Source organism: Phascolarctos cinereus, unplaced genomic scaffold (genome assembly GCF_003287225.1).
Source record: "Phascolarctos cinereus isolate Bilbo 61053 unplaced genomic scaffold, phaCin_HiC Scaffold_2;HRSCAF=192, whole genome shotgun sequence".
Lineage (NCBI taxonomy): Eukaryota > Metazoa > Chordata > Mammalia > Diprotodontia > Phascolarctidae > Phascolarctos > Phascolarctos cinereus.
In genome coordinates, this window is record NW_027555625.1 from 257,044,624 (window position 1) to 257,066,039 (window position 21,416).

The following is a 21,416-nucleotide window of genomic DNA, read 5'->3' on the forward strand; positions in this document are numbered from 1 at the left end:
GAATGTGCAAAACTAATCTAACAAAAATAAACAAAATGGAAAAGTGAAATCAAATAGCTTTAAAGATGTACATTTCTATTTTTTTCAAAATTTGCTAGCAATATATTTTTCATATTTGCCATTAATGCTATTATTAAGAAAATTATTTTAAAATTTTGTGAAATCCCAAGGTATAAAATAAAAGACAAGAGATTTATGTTAGATTCTTACCAAATTTTACTTAAATTAAAGGTATTTTTTAAAATTGCTTCAAATAATGATAGTTTCAAGAAAAATCTTAACTGATCTAAAAAGAACCTTAAGATTGTTTAGATTTTCAATTTGGGCTGGATGTATTTGCCTTTAAACAAAGAAAAAATATTAATAAGAGTAAGCCCCCAAAGCATTTATCAATGTAATGTTTTTGACACATACAGAATGAACACGTGTACAATGATAAACTCAAGAAAAGCTAGATAAACTAGAAATAATTCAATATTTGTGATACATCAAGAGTTTTCACATTATAGCCCCACCTAATATCCATTCATCTTAGGGTGATATCACACCTGGATCATATAATTTTAAATTTCTGAGCCAGGAGGAACTCTCACAAAGGATCTATACAATATACTGAAACTACATGCTATACCCATGTAGGACAACATGTGAGTGCAGCTAATCTTAAGAAATAAGGATAACTGATTTATTATAGTTATTTTCAAAGTAATTAAAGAGGTAGAGGTATGACTGTTATGTAATATGTAATATGCTATAATTAGGAAAATATCACAATTTTAAAATACTACACATGCTACAACAATTTTGGAGAACAAACAGGGCTGTAATACCATTTTGTAACCTGAATGTTAACGTCACTGCTGCCTACACAACAAGAGATTCAAATCTCACTCTTAAAAATGAAATACTTATTCCAACTTTATAATAAAATTAATCTTATATTTATAAATATTAAATGTGAAATAAAGTATGTTAAGTAAATGCTGGCTGAAAGGTTTAGAAACTTGAAAATCAGGTTACAGTCAAATACTATTAGAAGTTACAAAGTAAAATATAAACTACAGAAAACCTGAAGTTCTAAAGGCCATAATTAATGTTAAATAACAGATAAATGGAGGAAAGGTTAATGAAAAATGCTAAGAACTAAAAGACAGCAATGTGATGGTTCAACTGTATGTGACAGGATTTCTTCAATCACTTTTAAAAATAAATTTCATTTACTGAAAATGAGTCTATGCTTTCTGATACTATATGTCAAGATGTTATATATTTGTCTGATGCATATATGTCAAGCTGTTATATATTTGGACCGTGACTATGAGATAAAAAGGTAAAAGATAATCACTATTCCAACAGATGCACTATAATACCTGATAGCAGCCCTTCCTTAAATGTAACTATGGAATACAGTACATCTTTAAAGCATGAAGGCTTATGAGTTCTCACCAAAATGAATTTTAACCTCACACACAAATGAAATTAAAATAAAGCAAATTATTTAATCATTTTTATTACATTTCAGTGCTTTCTTAAAATAAATATGATAATATATCAAACATACAGTGAGAAATAAAGCAGAAGAATGAAAAGCATGGTAACAGAAAAATTCACTCATAACTTTAATACTCAGCACTTTAGAAATCATAAAGCCTTTAGTTATTTATTTACAGTACAAGGAACCAGCTATCTCTAAACACAATATATACAACAATGCAACAAACTACAATCTTTTTCTTCAAAGGGCTGAGAAGACTGCAATAAAACCTGCAGTTCTAGTGTTTTATTTTGTACCACATTTTCTCCTTTATACAACTTACCTTTTTTGTCTTTAGGTTTATGTAATAATTACACTTGTGTATTTTAGAGTTTTTTTTCCTTCTATTGTTCTACAGTGCCCTCTTCAGTACAAGATAGATATACATATATCCAAGTAACACTTCCAAGTAAACATGTGCAAACCTAACAAATGCCTTCAGGCAATAGTGTCAAATCAAGATGTCATAGCAACCAGTTAACGATTAAATAGGCTTCAACTACAGAGCTCTAGATGTACACGTGAAAACACAAGTGCTGAAGGGAACTGTAAGTGCATAAAGAAGGAAATCAAAATACAAGTTTACTCTCCCAAATGATTTGAATCTGCTGGAAAAACACATATTTAGGGTCATAACTAAAGATTTAATATTTCAACATGAAAAGAATCCAAAGCCGTTTCATTTATCCAGACTTTTGAAACAACAGCAACTCTGCTTTAAAATTTTTAAATAAGACAAAACAAAATTACTTTATCACCCTAAATTAATATTAGTAAAAAATTGCACATACTCTGTTCAGAGCATGCTGCTCCTTCAGAATAAAGACAGGACAAAGCAAATAGAATTACATGTCATGACAATAAAAACAGTAAAAGGACTTAAGATCTTAAGTGCACCATCTTATACGAGGAACGTGCTCAGAGTGAAAGTATTCTTTTGCCAAAATATGTCTTTAATAAAGTTAACAAATCATTAGAACACTATACCCAAAACTTTGTCAATGATAACGGTTTTCATTCATCTTGCCTACTAAGCAAGTACTAGTTTATAGCACCTATGATTTTTTGCGTCCTCATGATTGTGTTCCAGAAATTGTCATCTCTAAATCTATAAACGATATTTTAGACAGACTTTGCAATCTTTCAGTGCTTTTTGTTAACTAATATTGTCAATAAACTTTTTTTTCTGAGCCACATAAATTGGGGGTTTTTTTTTCCATAAATCTGAAAACTTGGATTAAATGTTGGCAGTAGATACAATCATATATCATACAATTCTTCAAAAGAAAAATAAAGTCCCCAAATAAGAATTTCTTTTCCTATACACATTCAGAAACTCATGACCCAAGATCAATTCTCAGTTCTTCCACTGTGAAGTGGAAGAGGAGAAGGCAAGAAAAGCAAATTAAATCGTTTCCAATTTGTACCAATAGAGAACTTCAAGTAAAAGGAAATTCACTGGTTAAAGATCTTGCTACATGCACAGTCCCTCATTTGAAAGCTTCAGTAGTTAGCATTAAATATAACAGCAGATTTGAGTCATTAAAAAACACTGGCATTGTTCCTTCATTCTTTTTAACGTGTGTGTGTGTGTGTGTGTGTGTGTGTGTGTGTGTGTGTGTGTGTGTGTGTGTGTGTGTGTGTGTGTTGAGGGGGAAGATTGATTTTATCTAGAAGCCTCTTTAAAAAGTTTTACGGTTTTGCACATTTCGTACCCAAATTGAAGAAAGTGGTAAATATTCTTCTTTCAGCACAATCCCCTCAGATATTTGTCCCCAAAACCAATGTCATTTACGAGTTTGAGTCTTCTTTGGCACTGTTGGCCGCTTGGGTTGCCACAAATGGTTATGAATGGTGAGAGCATCCACACTGACAGACATGGTTTTGGCTGGAATCAAGTTAAACTGTTTTCTGTCTGAGCTATATTTATAAAGCTTGTCAATCATTTTCTTAGTGATGCTCTTTGGCCCAGTGCCTGTTAGCTTGTAGATTTCTTCAGTATCAGGGTAGTAGCAATAAAGTGCCCTAAACTGGCATCCAGCATCACGAAATAGTATAATGTAGTGGTTGGCATCACACTTCTCCAATTCCTAAATTGGAAGGAAGCAGTAAAATTAACTATTTACAACAGAGTTAATAAATGTACAGAGCAGCAAAATTGGCTATATTTACAAAGCAGTTAACAAATACATAGAGATAAAATAGGTTACATATAAGCAAATAATAATTTTCATTTTTAAAGTGACAAATGAACAAGGTTAGATAGTTACCAAAAATGCATACCAATTATTTATGAATCCCAGTTGAAAAAAATTACTATAGCCCCTGAGATTTCAAACCTATAATTTATAGTATTTTACACGGCAGGGAATTTACAAGGCTTCAACTGAACAATATCTACTATCTTGAAGAGAGGCATTAAAAAAAATAAATCTAGGAATTATGCAGCAACCAGAATCAAGGAGGGAACGAAGTCTCATCTACCATTTACAATGAAACTCTCCAAGTAAACATAGTGCTAAGACAGACCAAGCTTAAATCACTAAGTGGACGTTGCAGTGGGCTAATCATACTGTATCAAGATTCATTTCCATTAGAGAAGTAATGGTTAAGTGACTTCTATGAGATACTTTTTAACTTTTATCATAGAAAATTATTAAATGAAGACAAAAGGACTTGTCTCTTCATGAGGAATTTTTGGTTGAAGACAACCAGAAAGTTCTTCAAATAAAATTAAACTCTCCTGAAAAACATCTGCCTTTAGCAAGTATTTAGAAAGTCTGGATACTAAAACCACTAAGATCTGAGACAGCCATCATGCTTTTTTTCTTTGCTAGAACCTCTTCCCTTGGGGAATGCTTGTCTGAAATTGAACATGATTCTTTCCTGAAGAGACTATTTCTTCCCCAAGTTCTCTGTCATCAATGACAACATCATTTCCCTAGGCTCAAGACCCAGAACTCATTTTTCACAAATTGTTTCATCTCTATCAAGTCCTGACAATTCTTTCTTCCTAATTCTCAAAGCTAACAACCTCATTCAAGCCCTAATTACTGCTACTACTGTATTTTTATTGAAAAAAGCTCTTAACTTCTTTCTTCCCTTTCCCCCCTCCATCCTGACTAGAGAAACTAATCTTCTGGTAAAACACAATTTTTATCATGCCCTTAACCTATTCTGCCACTGTGACCAAGAAAATCATTTAATTACTCTCAATTTAAATTTCCTCATCCTCAAAAAGGATAGAAAATTTCTAAGGTCTCTTCCAACTCTAATCAGATTCATTTTGGCATTCAAACTCCTCCAATATCTTCTCCACTTTACCTATATAACCTTCATTTCCCACTACTCTCCAGCATGTATACTCTGCTCCAATCCAATCTGTCTCATCACTATCCCTTACATATACCAGCCTTATTCTTGCCTGTATACCTTTGCTCATTTTTCCCAATTACAACATGCTCCTCATTCTTGTTTGTCAAAGTCTTTCAAGTACCAACTCCCTCCATGAAGTCTTCTCGGTAACTTATGGCCCACACTTATCTCTTCTCATTGGACACAACTTATCACTTACTATGTGCTACTTTATATTACTCTCTTTTTCATTTATTTAAGTTTTATTTCCTCAATAAGATTGCGAATACACTGAACTCAAGGATTCCATCACATAGTACTCCTTATCTCCTGACAGTATTTTTAACATAGTACATATTCACTGAATGCTTTGCTTAGTTGAGCTGAATTATAAAAAAGTTCAATTTGTTATGCTCTTTATTAAAAAGGCTAGTCTGTATCATGGAATAATGGATACAGTGCTAGACTTATGGTCAGACAAATGTGTGTTCAAAACCTGCCCCTGACACTTACTAACTATGTGATTACTAGCAAGTCACTTCAACTCTAGGAGTCTTGGTTTCTTTATCTGTAAAAACAGGGATAATATTACTCATAGTAATTACATCTCAAAGTATTGTTGTGAGGTCCAAATGTAATGTATGTAAAGCACTTAAAGTATGAAGTACTATATAAATATCAGTTATTTTTAGAAATCTGGGAGAATTTTCACTGAGAAAAGAATAGTAATTTCTACTAATTCCCTTAACTATATGAAACTCAGTAATGATACTACTAATACTTGCCTCCAGTATTGAATTCTTGTGTGGTTCATTTACTTTTCCAGCCAAACAGCAATGGGATATAGCATTATGAATAATTGGTTTATTTGACTTGCTACTAGGCTCCTTAAAGAGTTTGGGACCTAAGACAACATAACAAAACAAAAAATGTTCAAAACAAATACTGTGAGATATGCAAACAATACAAAAATGTTAAAACTATAGTTCTTAGAATCAAACTGTGGGTAGAGTTGAGTTATTTGTTATTTCATGCATTCTGGGAACCAAGGATGCAACAAGAACTGTAGCTATTACAAATCCTTTTTAAAAATGGTAATAATATAAGTTATAAATAAATTTTAAAAAGCAATAGCAGCAATCAGCAATATTTCCCCCTCCCTCAATACAGTGTTTTCTGCTGGGGAAACAAAACAAAACACACTCATGAAAAAAACAAAAATGAGCACGAAACTGAGATCTGGCAAAAAATATGCTACTAGCACATAATTACTTATAACAAGTTACAATTAAGTAGAACTCGCAAAAATATTCTTGAATTAAGCAGATGAAAGTCAAGTACTGAAAATATTAGCATAAGTTCATTTCTTCTTCCCTTGCTTAAGGAAAAAGAGGACAGGATAAAAAGGGCATTAGGAAGAGGACAAGTTTAGGAAATTTATTCTAAAAGCTCTTCTCTAGTTAAAGAATAACACTACAGTTATATTATCACATCATTTTTAATCAATGAGTCTGAAATGGCAAATACAATTTACTTGAAAATGCCATCAATAGTCCAAAACAAGGAATTTAAACTTTAGTGGAATTTATATTATCTTATCATAGAAACATTCTGAACCTTTACCTGTGTATTCTGCCACAGATGCAATTGAAGATGCCGTAGAAGCATTTTCCCAATCTCTTTCTGTATTCCTGCTAGGATTCCTGCTTAAGATTGGCAAAGATTCCATGGATTCAACTCTGGACAATCAAAAGGAAAAAGAAAGAGAAGATGAAAATGATTAAGAAAAACATCACATTCCTTCTAGTCTTCGTTACTTTTCATGTCAATTCATTCATTAAGATGAAACCAGCTTCATTTTCATCAAAAAATTTCTTCTTTTAAGTCTTTTTCTTACTTATTAATCACATGAGTTGCTAAACATATAATACAAAGACAAAATCATAGTCTGAATTCTTCCTTACCGCTGAGTAGGAGTTCCACCAGAATGAACACTTTCAGGTTCTGTTGTTGCTGCTGATGCCAAAGACAGGCTGGAGCCAGATTGGGCACTACTTAAATTATCAGCTGTTTAATTAGGGAGAAAAAAGAAATAAAGTTTTTTAAAAGCTCACATGAAAACATCTGTAACTTTAGATGAACTGTGAATAGCTAATGTATAGGTGTAATTATTTACACACATCTACCCACAATTATAAATTACACAGCAAAATCTGCTTACGGGTTGAAGAACATTTGGTTCCTGAATCACTATATGACTCCTCCCGATGAACAGATTTTGGCCGTGGTTTTTTCGGTTTTGATTTTGGTTTACCAAGTCCCTGCTCTTCTAAAATCTGTTGTTGTTTTCTTCTCAAATATTCCTGTTTAATGAGTTCCCGTCGAGCTTTTTCCTCCTCTTTTCGTATCCGGTCCTCTTCAGCTTTCCGCCTAGAAAAAAAAGTCAATTTACACAAATAATCATTTGCTAGATACTAGTAAGAAAACCCAAATGAACCTTACCAAAATTCTTCCAGAGTTAACTATATTAAAAGACTTCTAGAAAAATTTCACAATCTCCCTTCAGCCATCTAGTATGGTCTTTGGTTAAGTCTATCAGAAAGCTCTGTTTTACACTTAACATAAATTCTTCATAATGCAGTTTAAGAATAAAAACAAGCATTTGTTAAGTGCCTACTGTTACATGACTTAATAAATGTTACTGTTTTTGTTTCTTTCCACTTCCTTCCATTCTAGCCTCAGAAGACATAAAGAATAAACACCAACGGCTTCTTTTTAGTGGCTAACTTGTTATTGTGACACCAAAGCATCAGAAATAATAGAGATAAGGAAACGGAAAGGTTTCCTCTCCCAAAACTTACCATATCACTCCTTAGTTCTGTTATTTTATATTATCTGTAACCTCAGGTGCAATACTTCACACACATCTATCTTGTCACTAATGGCCAAAAAATAAGTATGCCTCACCGGGCTTCATCTCTTTTCAGTTCAACTTCAGCTTCTAGCTGCTGCTTCCGTACACGAGCTTCTTCAGCTTTGCGTTGCTGTTTTAAAAGGAATGCAGCCCGTTTCTTGGCTAATTCATCTTCTGCTTTTTGTTCATCCTGCAAAGTTGAACTCAATGTCAGATTTAACACTTGAAAATAAAACATTTTAACAGGTTAAGAAAATCATATTTAAACTCAGCAGAGAAAAAAAATGACTTGGAAGTGGATCTAGAAAAATATACTGCTTAATCCAAAACTCTGCTCATCTTCCAAAAAAAGGAAAAAAAATATTTGATAGTAGCCGTGAAAATGATGGGAAAAAAAGCTAAATCACTCACTAGGCACCATTCAGAAGTTGACTTTACTTCAAATGATCCATTAGTAAAATCAGATAGGTTTCAATGTAATAAGACATTATCAAAACCTTTTGAGATACAAAATGTAATAAGACATTATCAAAACCTTTTGAGTTCATGAAATATAAAATAGTATAAAATAGGACCTGATTAACCCGGAAACAATTTACATCCCAAAAGCATAAGTATTAAACAATGTAACATTACATAACATAATATGCTATATTTGTATGCTTCTCTTTTAATAAGATTTAAGAATCAAGTTTATATTATCCCAATCATCTTCAAAACACCATGTAAATGGAGTAGATTTTACAAGTAAAAGGAGAAACTCCCTACTCTCCCCACAAGTTTTTTCCACTTTTTTTCCCTTTCAAAAATGTACATGAAAAGCATGTGGGATAGGTATTTTCTATGTCCACCTGCATTCTTCAAGTAAAAGCTCCCTACCAGTACAGACTTCTCTGAAGAATAAAGAAAACTCGTGGTTAATGGTTAAATGATAAAAGGATTATTCATCACCAACACGCAAAAATAATAGTATCATGTGCTTACCTTAAAGAAAAAGCCTACACCAGGCTTCTGATCACACTCACTAATTAAATCTAAAGAGCTATCATGGCTTTCCATTTCTCCTTCTTCATCTGGTGCTTTCAGGTCTGACAGGTCTACTTCAATGAGACTACCCTTGCTCCTTAGTGGTTCTTCTACAGGAACATTTTCTTTTCCTGAGACATCTGAAGAATTTATCCCTGTTTCTTTTACGCTATTATTCAAAACTTCCTTGCTTATTTGTTCAGAAATAATGTTTGCATCTTTGGAAGCAGACAAAACAAATGTCCTCTGGTTACTCTCATCATGAAGCCTATAACTATCAAAGAAAAACTTTTCTTGAGAATCATTTCCATGGCTTGTGGCACTTTCCAAACATGTTTCTGTGGGTGTTCTGGGATGATTATTAGGAGGAAAAGGTCTTAAGTGAGGCGCAGTTTCTACACTTGGCGTTGGAGTTTTAATACGGGAAGAACTTTGCTGTTTATCTTTAGCAACTTTTAGCTCAGCTGGTCGTGCTGATCGAGGACTTCGTCCTTGACCAAGACGAGGGGGTTTACGATGACTGTTCATTCCAGTTGGAGAGAGGGGCTCAACAAAATGAATTGATGGCTTTACCTTTTGGTCCTGGGAATTATTTCTAGTACTTGGTGTTGGTACTGTAGGAGATTTCATAAGAAGCTGTTCTTGCTGTTGAGAAATCTTTAATATAGCTTGCTGAAGTGTACTAATAGTTTCATTTAGCTTTTCAATGGAAACATCACATTCATTTATATCTACAACTTCACCAACATTATCTTCTAAAAGAGCAGCAGAGAGCATCTTACTTTTCTCTAATTCGTGTATAGCAGCAGCGTCTTTTGTTTTGTGCTGAACAAAAGCCACATTTTCCTGGATCTTTATTTTTGCCATTTCTTGAGAATCACTAAGGAGATCTTCTTTATCCTCTTCTTTTACAAGAAAGTCTTCACCTTTAGAAATTCCATCATCCAATTCTTCTCCATTGTGCCGAGAATATTCTTTTGGAAAATGTTCTGGTTTAAGTGGTTGCGGAACAATGTCAGTCTTCCCCTTCTTAACTACATGAAGGAAGGCTGCTTTACCTAACTTGAGTCGCTGCCTTGCTGACAATGCCTCCATTTTCTTCTTTTGTGCCTCTATTGCTCTGCGTTTTTCCTCCAATTGCATATGAAGCTGAACCAGCTCAGAAGCCAAGAGATTAGCATGATCTTTGTTTTGCCTGTTAGGGCTCTGCTCTCTCTTTTGTTTCCATGTAGTTAGTGGTGCTGGACAGCTCTCTGATGCATCAGGTGTAGTTTTCTGGGAACTGCTTGTACTAGACTTTGCTTCATAGCTGTTAAGTCTCTGGAGTTTTCGTTCTGCAAAACTGGTCATCCTAACACTTCCACTAGCCATAGACACACTGCTAGCTTGAGAGATGGTACTTAAGCATGGACTTGAACGTCCACTTGCATCATCTTTATCTTCATGCTCCTTAACCTTCATGTCCTCTTGTAGTTTTGCAGACTCTTCCTCACCAATATATTTAGTAATGACTAAAGGGGGGCCCTCTCCAATTAAATCCTGTTCAGCTTCCTCTAGATCCAGGATATCTGAGTCAGAATCTTGCCTAATTATAGTCCATGTTGTTTCTAGACCATGTGGATCTGTACTTTTTGCACTGCTATCATTTATTCTACCTTCTGTATCTTCATCAGCTTTGGAAACATGAAGAAAGAAGCCTTCAGCAGATTGTTCCTGAGATAGCTGATCTAAACCACCACTAGCCAATGACCTGCATGTTTCTAATGAAACCTCTGCTGACAGAAGTCCCAAACCTACTGAATCAGTAGCAGCAGAATCTATAGCTGTAGGAAATTCTGAACTAGAAATTGGAGTAAAAGTCCTATTCATATCATGATCAACATGATTGCTATTAACTTTCTTCCGTCCCAACAGCTGATGTCCTTCACTAAGTCTTTTAGACAAAAAACTTCTTTGCTTCCCTTCTCCACATTCATCTTCTTTATTAATAAGCTGTTTTTCTTTTGCTGGTTTAAGTACTGCAGGCATTAAAGGCTCTAAAAAAAAACTATCAGGTTTACTTTCTAGGGATTCCACTTGTCTTTTAGGAGACCGAGAACTTGCCATTAAACTTGAGGCCCTGGAAGATGTACTTTGCAATTCTAAGTCACCACAGCTTGGAATTTCATCTGCTCTAATTATTGCCACAAGTTCTTCATCTTCATCTTCAATATCAACATTATTCAGCAAGCTTTTCCCATTAGTCTTAATAGCCGTGGTGTGAGGTTGATTTTGGGGGGTGAGGCTAACAATATTAGATGCTAAACTATCTTTGCTAATCGATCGAGCCAAGCTAATACTATCACCAGAACCAGGATCCACATCACTACTTGTAGCATGGTGAAGAGCAAATGGTGTTGGCTGAGACAGAGGCCTAAAATAAGAAATTAGGAGAAGTCAAATTTTAATATTCTTTGGTATACAGATGACATAATTTAAAATATAAAATGACTAGAATATTTGTTATGAATATAGGATATTTTAGGCTTCAAATCCTCCCACAAAGTAAAAGAACGATAAAGATATAACTTAAGTTAGTGTAATCAACAGGGGATTTTTAAGCCTTCTGAAAACAGAAACTATGTACATTTTTTAAGTTTATATGATAAACATTTACCTGGGCCTTTTTTCTGGCCATGCAATGATTGCACTACGTGGCTGTCCGTCAACTCGAGTTAATGAATTAGAACGATGACGTTGATCTACAAATTGAAAAAAGTGTACAATGTTAAAGTCAGTTTCACAATTTGAAATATCTGAAATGCAATGATCAATTCTCCAGAACATAACAACATATGACTAACTCATCAGAGCAAGAAAAATGGCCTATACCAACACAATATGCCTTTTTACATTTTTTTTAAATCACAGAAAGAAAACATTGAAACACTGAAAACACTGAAACAGAAGTCTCAACCTCAAAGGAAGCTGAAAGACTACCTAGTCTAGTCCCTTATTTTATAGGTGAAGAAACCAAGACAAAAAGGTTAACATAATAACATACTGCCCAAAGCCAGAGTAATACAGTGGCAGAATCAAGACAGGAGATTCCAAATCTCCTGACTCTCAATTTTTCCATTATATCATACTTCCTCCCACCCAAAGTTTAATTAGTCCTTAAAAATATTAAGCAAAATATTTGGTAACACAAGTAAAATTTAACACCCAGAGACCCTTTCTTTAGCACAGCACATAAATACTAATCTTTAAGAGATCAGAATTTTATGAAAACTACTCAAATAGTGCCATGTCAGATATTTGCTATTTATATTTTTAAATGTTGCTAACCTTATAAAATATGCCAAAGTAATAAACATCTACAAAAATCAATAATGATTTATAATTCATTCTTCATAAAAATATATCAACAAAGAGTAAATTCAATTTAATTATAATGGAGCTCAAAATAAAGCTATACATGAGAAGAGAAGAAAAAGATGAAAAACAAAGTTTACCCTGGTTGTCCTCCCCCTGTATTGTTTTCTGTTGTTTCTGTCTCAATGGCAATAAAGGATGAGATGGGCTAAAGGCAGGACTCCCTTTCCCACTAAATGGGGAAAAAAGAGAGAATAATTACAACTTGTGCTTTTATTTTCAAATTAAAGAGTGGATGACAAAAAATGATGGCAAGAAATATCCATTCTTGTGCTTGTCACTAAGTGGAAAACAAACATGAATAAGGCATGGGCCCCTATTCTCAAATGGTTTGCAGTCTAATCAAAAGTAAACAAAAACAAAACAATAGTTCAAATAACTCAAACAGTTCAAAAGAATTTCAGTCAAAAGACTAAAATTTTCAAAATAGATGATACTCATTTCAAAAGCATTATGAAATTTAATGGTGATTATGCATCTTTAGGTATGTTAAAAATTATTAAAATACATTCCCTGTACTCTACTTCCCAATAAAAGTAAAACTATTCTCAATCCTAATACATTCCCTACAAACATAGAACTTTTAAAGAACTGACACCACAAGTGGTTTCTACTGTGCAGCAACTTCCAAAACTTTGTTTTAAATTTCAAGTATTAACTGGAGACATTTTAGATATTCAATCTGAATTGTTTTAAGAGAATTCCTTAAATAGAATTGACTAAGGGGCAGCTAAGTTGCTCAGTGGATAGAGCACCAGCCCTGGATTCAGGAGGACCTGAGTTCAAATCTGGCCTCAGACATGTAACACTTACTAGCTGTGTGACCTGGGCAAGTCACTTAACCCCATTGCCTAAAACAACAACAAAAAAAATAAAAATAGAATTGATTAAAATTTAAATCACATTTACCCAAAGTTTCCATTTCCACCAGAGGTGATTTTTATAATAACCTAAATTTTTAATACTTTCATAATACATGATGAAATAAAACATAAAGATCCAGGTAATAACCATAGCAGTTAAGTATCCATACATATGAAGTATGTTAATTTGTTAGAAATAATTCTTTCTACTCTTTTTAAACACATAGAAAAATAAGGGATCACAGTGTTCTAAGAATCAGTTTTGAGACCATCTAAAAACATTAAAATTAACTGTATTCAAAATGTGAACTCCTTGCCCTAATTCTTCATTTCCTCTCCTGGTCTTCCAGAATCTATCTATATTGTGTGGATGACATGGGAGTCACCAATTCTATTGCTTCTGGAGAGATGGAGGACCACCAGGATTTGCCATCTGACCTACTACTGCCTAACATCCCCCTTCCTTTGCTGTCTCTTACACTCTCAGCAAACATTTATTAAGAGATTATTATGTGCCAGGCACTGTGCTAAGGTCCTATACCACTCTACAAACTGTCATTTCACTTGATATAACTTAAAGAACCCCTGAGCCTTGTCATTTACCATACCATAGCACTCTCAAGACATCTGGATATTTTTACTTACCTCGCAGCTAAAGTTTCTTTTACATATCATATCCACAAATCAGAATATGAGATCCTTGAAAACAGATAAAGTCTTTTTTCTATTTGTATCTTCAGCATTTTAGCACAGTGTTTGGCACGTAGTACATGCTTGACAACTTTTTTTTTATTCAGTCAGTCATTAAATGATTTGCTATACTACTAGAGGATTTGAACCACATCAATTTGGCATGTTTGTATAAATGAAATCAGAAAAAAAAGGGTGCAGGTAAAGGAGTTAGTGGAATTGTTTTCGTTATGCACTCAAAAGGCAATAAGAAGCATCATTAGGTAATGAGACACTTAAAAGTGTTCATGATAAGCATAAGCAAAAGATACCACTATGTAGATAATTGCGACTTACACAACATACAAACTGATACATAGTAACTTCGATGTAAAGCACAACATGAAGTACAAGACAGGAAAAAAATACCTGGAAAATATGATTGCAGAGGAATGAAAAAAGTCAAGATGTCTAACTCAGAAGTCTAACACTTCTAAAGCATAAATGCACTATTCAAGAAGAAAATGAAAAGATGCTGGACATAGGAAGATCCAATATTACAAAAAATGAAAACAACTATTTCGTGACAGACTGGGAACTAGACAGGAAAGGGAACAGACTTGTTATTGTTTCTACAGCAATCTATTCTCATTAATGACAGTATTGACATATTTAAACTCTACTTTAGAACCTGATGTGTTAAAAGAATAAGTGATTTAGTTAAGAAGAGTGACTCAGTCAAATCAAATACATATAGGAGAAAGCCCTCTGGAGGTGATATAGTAACACACTCAACAGTATTCAAGATGCAAAATAAGCTTTTTTTTATTTTTAAGAAGTACCCACTACGTGCAAAGCAGTAGGGATACAAAACAAAAATGAAACAGTTCCTGATTTCAAGAAGGTTAGAATCAATTATATTTCTCTGAGAAAGAAGAGAATGGGTGAAAAAAAAAATCTCAGATGGCATTATGGCACCATTATGGAGTGGGGAGAGAGGCAGACAACTGAGAAGAAATCAGCAATTACTGACCCACAGGCCACTTTCTCACCATCATCTCTACAAAATCTTTTTTTATTGATGTTTCTACTTCTTACATCACCATATTATCTACCATATATCCTTCTTCTACCCCCTCCCCAAGAGCCACTGTATTTTTTTAGAAAGGAAAAAAAAGTCAGCACAACTGATCAATACATTGAGAAAGTCCAGTAAGTGCAATACGTAACACCCACGGACCTCCTACCTCCGCCAAGTTAGGAGTGTTTTCTCAAGTCTCTTCATCTGAATTCCACTTGATCTTTACAATTTTGCTACATTTCCTTTTGGTTTTTTAGTGTGTAGCTGTTCTTTCCACTTACATTATTATAGGTACCATGTATACTGTTTTCTTGGCTCTATTTACTTCATTTGCATCAGTTCATATAGATCTTTCCATGTTTCTCTGTATGTCACATACATCATTTCTTACAGCACAGAAATATTCTAATATTCATGTGCCAGAAGCTGTTTAGCCATTCCCCAATCAATGGGGATTTTACTGTTTCCAATTCTTAGCTATCACAAAAAAATGCTTCTATAAATATTTTGGAGTATATAGAGATCTACAAAATCTTTACGAGAATAATCTGCAGAAGTGATCAACAAGACAGCAAAAGTCATTTTCTGCAAGCATCTTTGACCCCACAATTTCAAACAAAAAAAATTATGTGCTAAATATAACTTAAAATTGAATTCTACAAGACAGAACTTATCCCATCTCCCATAACACACAAGTAGAAACACACACACACACACACACACACACACACACACACACACACACACACACACACACATACACGAGTTAACTCCAGAATCCCTTTGCTATACAACTCCAAGTGCACATCAAAAGGGGCACAAGCAAATTACAAGGCCCATGACTGGGGATCCTAAAATACCTTGCCGCTATAACTGAGAATTCAAAGGAAATTAAGGATTATCTAAAAAACAGTAAAATACACAAATGAATAAATCATTAAAAAGATTTTAATCCAATTTCAGAAGATGAAATTGAACTAGCTGTAAATGAACTACACCCAAGAAAAATGGGGTGAGGTAGAAAGGGAAATCAGCTCCAGACAGCTTTACAGGAAAATCCTGTTAAATATACTATATGCAAACTATTTTCACAAAATGAGAAAGAAAACACTTTGGCAAACTCCATTTATGTGACATAGTTCTATACCTAAACCACAAAGGATAAAACAAAGAAAAAGAACAAGACTCACATTACCAATAAATTCAAAAATTTTAAATAATATCTCAACAAAAAGGCTGCTGTAAAATATTCAAAAAAATTATTCACTATGACCAAGTTGGATCAATCAAACAACCATCCATTCAGTAAATGCTTCCAGTGTGACTCTTTGTGATACCATTTGGGGTTTTCTTGGCAAGAATACTAGACTGGTTTGCCATTTCTTTCTCCCGTTCACTTTACAGAGGAGTAAACTGAGGCAAACAGGGTTAAGTGACTTGCTCAGGGTCATACAACTACTTAGTGCCTGAGGGCACATTTGAACTCAGGCAAGTGAATCTTCTTGACTCTTGGCCTAGCACTTCATCCACTGCGCCACCTAGCTGCCAGACACTGTGCTAACTATAATACAAAGAAGGAAAAAGCAAGCCTTAACGTACATTCTAATGGTGGAATAGAGTCCAGGCCTTCTTAAACTTTTTCCCCTCAATACCCCTTCAGCACTTCTTAAAGAAGAGCTGGAGATAAAATTTAAATAAATAGGCACATACACGATACATACAGAACAGAAGCAAGGGAGAAAGGGGCTTAAGTGGCTGAGAGACATTTGTACCATGCAATCTTTGCAAGGATGGTTAAACACTGATAGTTTGTGGGACAGGGGCACAAGCGGCACAGTGGATAGAGTACTAAGCACTGAATGAGAAGACTCGTCTTCCCGAGTTCAAATCTGGCTTCAGACACTTAATAGCTGTGTGACCTTGGGGAAGTCAATTAACCCTGCTTGTCTCAATTTCCTAATTTGTAAAATGTCTTGGAGAAGGAAATGGCAAACCACTCCCATATCTTTGCCAAGAAAACCTTAAATGGGATCACAAACAGACAGACACAACTGAAACAAGTGAACAACAAATATTTTTATTTATTTATGCTAAAACCTCTTTTAGGGGGGTAGGGGAGCTTTTTAATGTGATTTTTTAAAAAGTATATAACTAAAACCAAACACTAGCTTTATTTGCAGTAGAAAAATACTAGCTTCCCCAATAAAAATAGAAGTGAGGATGACCCCTTTCTACACTGTTGTCTGACAAGTTTTAGAAATGCTAGCAATAACAGTAAGACAAGAGAAAAGAAATTAAAGGCATAAACATCAATAAAGAGGAAACAAAACTATACTTATTTGCTGAAGACATAGTTTACTTAGAAAACACCAAATAATCAGTAATTAAACCAATGAAGTTTCAAAAAACAGTTTCAGTAAAGTACTGGGACACAAAATAAATTTTTAAAAATTAATAGCATTTCTATATGTCAATAACAAAACCTAGGAGGGCCTAATTTAAAGGGAAATATTTTCACATAACTACAAAGTTCATAATATATCTAAGAATCAACCTACTAAGGCACATTCAAGACATGTAATTGCCAATTACAAAACGTTCTTTAAAAAACCAAGTAAACCTATCAGGTCTATGGAGAAGGGAAGAATTTATTACCAAACAAGAGATAGAGAACATTATGAAATGCAAAATGAATGACTGATTACATTAAAAAGGTTTTTCACAAAGCCAGTGCAACCAAGATTAGAAGGAAAGTAGAAAATTGGGAAAGAATTTTTACAGCCAGTGTCTCTGATAAAGGCCTCATTTCTAAAATATATAGAGAACTGAGTCAAATTTATAAGAATACAAGTCATTCCCCAATTGATAAATGGTCAAAGGATATAAATATGCAGTTTTCAGGGGAAGAAATTAAAGCTATCTATAGTTATATGGAAAAATGCTCTAAATCACTATTGATTAGAAAAATGCAAATCAAAATGACTTTGAGGTACCACATCACATCTATCAGGTTGGCTAACATGACAAAACAGGAAAATGATAAATGCTGGAGAAGATGTGGGAAAATTGGAACACTAACGCATTGTTGGTGGAGTTGTGAAATAATCCAACCATTCTGAAGAGCAATTTGGAACTATGCCCAAAGGTATAAAACTGTGCATACCCTTTGACACTTCTAGATCTGTATTCCAAAGAGATCATAAAAAAGGGAAAAGGACCCACATGTAGAAAAATATTTACAGCAGCTCTTTTTGTGGTGGCAAAGGGAAATTGAAGGGATGCCCATCAACTGGGGAATGGCTGAACAAGTTGTGGTATTCGAATGTAACGGAATACTACTGTGCTATAAAAAATGATAAGCAGGCAGATTTCAGAAACTCCTGGAAAGATTTATATGAACTGATGCCAAGTGAAAAGAGAAGAACCAGCACACTGCACACAGTAACAGCCACACTGTGCGATGAATGACTTTGATAGACTTAGTTCTTCTCAGCAATGCAAGGATCTAAGACAACTCCAAAAGACTCATAACAAAAAATGCCATCCACATCCAGAGAAAGAACTGATGGAGTCTGCATGCAGATGGAAGCATATTATTTGCTCTCCTTTTCTTTTGTTGTTTTATTTCTTCTTTATTTCTTTTATTTCTCATGGTTCCTCTCATTAGTCCTAATCCTTCTATACATCATGACTAATGTGAAAATATACTTAATTTGAATGTGTAAGTAGAACCTATAACAGATTGCATGCCATCTTGGGAAAGGGGGAAGAGAGAGTAGGAGAAAACGTAAAACTCAAAATCTGATGGAAGTGAATGCTGAAAACCAAAAATAAATAAATTATTTTTTAAAAATAAAATGTTTTCCATAGTCATTCACATCCACTAAAATATTTTACATAGTCATTTACTTTTAGAAAATGATGCATGGAAATTTGAATCCTAGATGTTTGTATTTTATATACTATAAGTCCTTATTACAAAATAAACCTTCACCTAGATTTATCAAGACTATTTCTCTAATCTTTAAATCATTATTATATTTTTCCCTCATACAGGGAACAGAAAAACAATCTGAAAACAAGTCTTTTCTTTAAAAAACCTCTTCAAAACAATTTCAGAAATACAAAGAAAAGAAAAATAAGGTGGTGCATTCTGGGGGCAGAAAGACAGACTTACAGATAGTCAGATTCTTCAGGGTGCAGGTAATACCTGTTGCAAGCTTCTGGTGGCAGCTGAACTGGAGGCTGCATATCTGCTTGGCCAGAAGTACCGGGCTTGACATGAAACTTCGTTTAGTTGCATTGGAAATAGGAACAGGAGGGCGGCTGCTTTTTTGATGTAAAACTGTTTTAGCTGCAGAAATATTTATTTTATAGTAATATTAGATTATTTTAAATTGTTAAATATATTAGCAAGAAAATACAATAAAATGCCATTATCTACGTAAAATGCTTCTGCTTTAAATGTAACTTCTCTTTAAAAAATGTGTTTAAAACTCAATACCTGAGTACATTATTTTAGCAACAAAGACCTAAAATATCATTAATGATATTAAAAAAAAATCAAGATTATATTTCGTACAATAGAAGAGTAACAGAGAACAATCCTGACTGAACAAATTAAACTTGGCTAGGACATTTCAATCTTTATTTTTAACATTCCAACTATTCTATGGCTAAAATTCCTCTAGAACTTTATCAGAAGTAGAAAATATGACATACACTCATACAACTATATGGTCATCTCAAATCTATTTCTCAAAGCCAAAGAATCAAAGATTCTATTTGCTTTTTACTGACAAACATAAAACAAGTTTGGTCTTATGAACACAGACTTACCAAACTTTCAATTAACAACTACTAAATGAATGAAAGAATAAAATAATGAATGAAAAACACTAATTACCTGCCAAGTACTCAGCTAAGCACTGAGGACACAATCAGAAAAAGCCCATAAAAAAGAATTTATCTGCAGGGCAGAAAAGAGGCCCAAAAGTACTACAAATGCCCAGGGGTCTTTAGGATGCATTAGGAAGCCAGGTGTTAGTGCCTAAGGATCTAGAAAGCACCTATGCCCTTTACTCTGGGCAACAGACCCTGGGCTAATCACTTAATGTCTGTCTGCTTCAGTTACATGGTTAAGTAACAAGACAGGTACAGTTAGGAAATGCAGATTTAGGTAAAACGGTAGTTCAAAAGCCAAAGTCCTTTTAAGAAAATAAAAGTAAGGGAAGGAGAAAAAAAGGCAAAGAATAAAGTCTTGGATGATGACCACTGATATAAGTCAGAAGGAAAAATACCAGCAAAGAAGACAGAGAAAAATAAACTGAAGAACACAGATCATTTTCTGTGGCAGTGGGTACTCAAAAGTACAAAATGCTACAGAAAGGTCAAGTGGGATAAAAATCCACTGGATATGGTGAGAAGCCCACTGTAGCTTTGAGAGAACAACAGAGCAGGAGGTCAAATAAATAGATTGACTTTTCATAGCAAAGCAATTCCTAAAGAAACCACTCAAAATGCCCACCATGCAAGAAAACAAAAAAACACCAAAGCTCAAATTAATTTATTTTACAGAAAATGAAAGTCCTAGCAAAAAATAAGCCCAGACTCCCAAAACAGATTTAAGCAATCACCATCGCAAAACAAACTGCAGGTTTAGATAGCAAAGAAAGTTTAAATAACCTTGGATCGAACAGGTTTACGAAAAAAGTAGCAGTCTTACCAAACCATCTGTGATTAAAAAGGCTAGTAATCTATTAAAGAGGCTTTTCTTACTACTCAAGGAAAAAAGCCAATACTTATGTTTATCAAAAGTTAATCACTGAGTGCCACCAGGTGGCACAGTGGACACGGCACTAGCCCTGGAGTCAGGAGGACCTGATTTGCCTCAGACACGTATTAGCTGTGTGACCCTGGGCAAGTCACTTAACCCCAACTGCCTAAAAAGAAAAAAAAAGTTAATCACTTACCATCTTTTACTTCTTGAACATCCCTTGGTTGTACAAAATCTGGCTTTACATTCTCAAACCACCAGAATAATTCCGCAATAAAAACCATAAGATTTGGCTTAAAAAATAAAATAAGGATAAAGTAAGTGACTTGTTTTTTAAAGCAAGTAGTGCCCTCATATAATTGTACTAAATAATAAATATACTTCTGTATTAAGTCTTTACCTTTAACACTAAAGGAGCATACAGCATGTCTTCTAAGGTGAGATAAAAGCATTTGTTTAGGTATTCATTTGAGAATTCTCTCAGAAGCTGAATATTGTATAAACTGTCAGCTATTGATGTTACTTCCTTCAAACATATATCTGGTGGGCAGAAACACAATTGAAATTTACTGCAAAGAAAAAGGTCTTTTTCACAATGTATTGCAATTACGCAACTATCAGTGAATTATATGATATGATATTAGTGAATTATATTATGTGATGTGAAAAATACTACAATAGAAGCAATACTGAACAAGATTCTAAAATTATTAAGGATTTTTACAGGAACAGTAAAACCTCTAGAACAAAGTAAACCTTTCAAAACTGTATTCCATATGTTGGCA

The 21,416-nt window shown here is 34.0% G+C and overlaps 1 protein-coding gene across 1 annotated transcript in view; it reads right to left on the bottom strand.

Annotated features, from left to right (window-relative positions):
- Positions 1-3,125: 3,125 nt before the first annotated feature.
- The window catches only part of CAMSAP1 (calmodulin regulated spectrin associated protein 1), a 49,758-nt gene continuing 31,467 nt past the window's right edge, over positions 3,126-21,416 (bottom strand). Inside the window, 13 exon segments of the mRNA XM_078149956.1 lie at positions 3,126-3,624; positions 5,674-5,792; positions 6,512-6,627; positions 6,853-6,955; positions 7,110-7,318; positions 7,856-7,992; positions 8,787-11,241; positions 11,485-11,569; positions 12,323-12,414; positions 19,033-19,126; positions 19,129-19,209; positions 20,828-20,924; positions 21,032-21,171. Coding sequence (XP_078006082.1) covers positions 3,322-3,624; positions 5,674-5,792; positions 6,512-6,627; positions 6,853-6,955; positions 7,110-7,318; positions 7,856-7,992; positions 8,787-11,241; positions 11,485-11,569; positions 12,323-12,414; positions 19,033-19,126; positions 19,129-19,209; positions 20,828-20,924; positions 21,032-21,171 — 4,031 coding nt within the window. The 3' untranslated portion in view covers positions 3,126-3,321.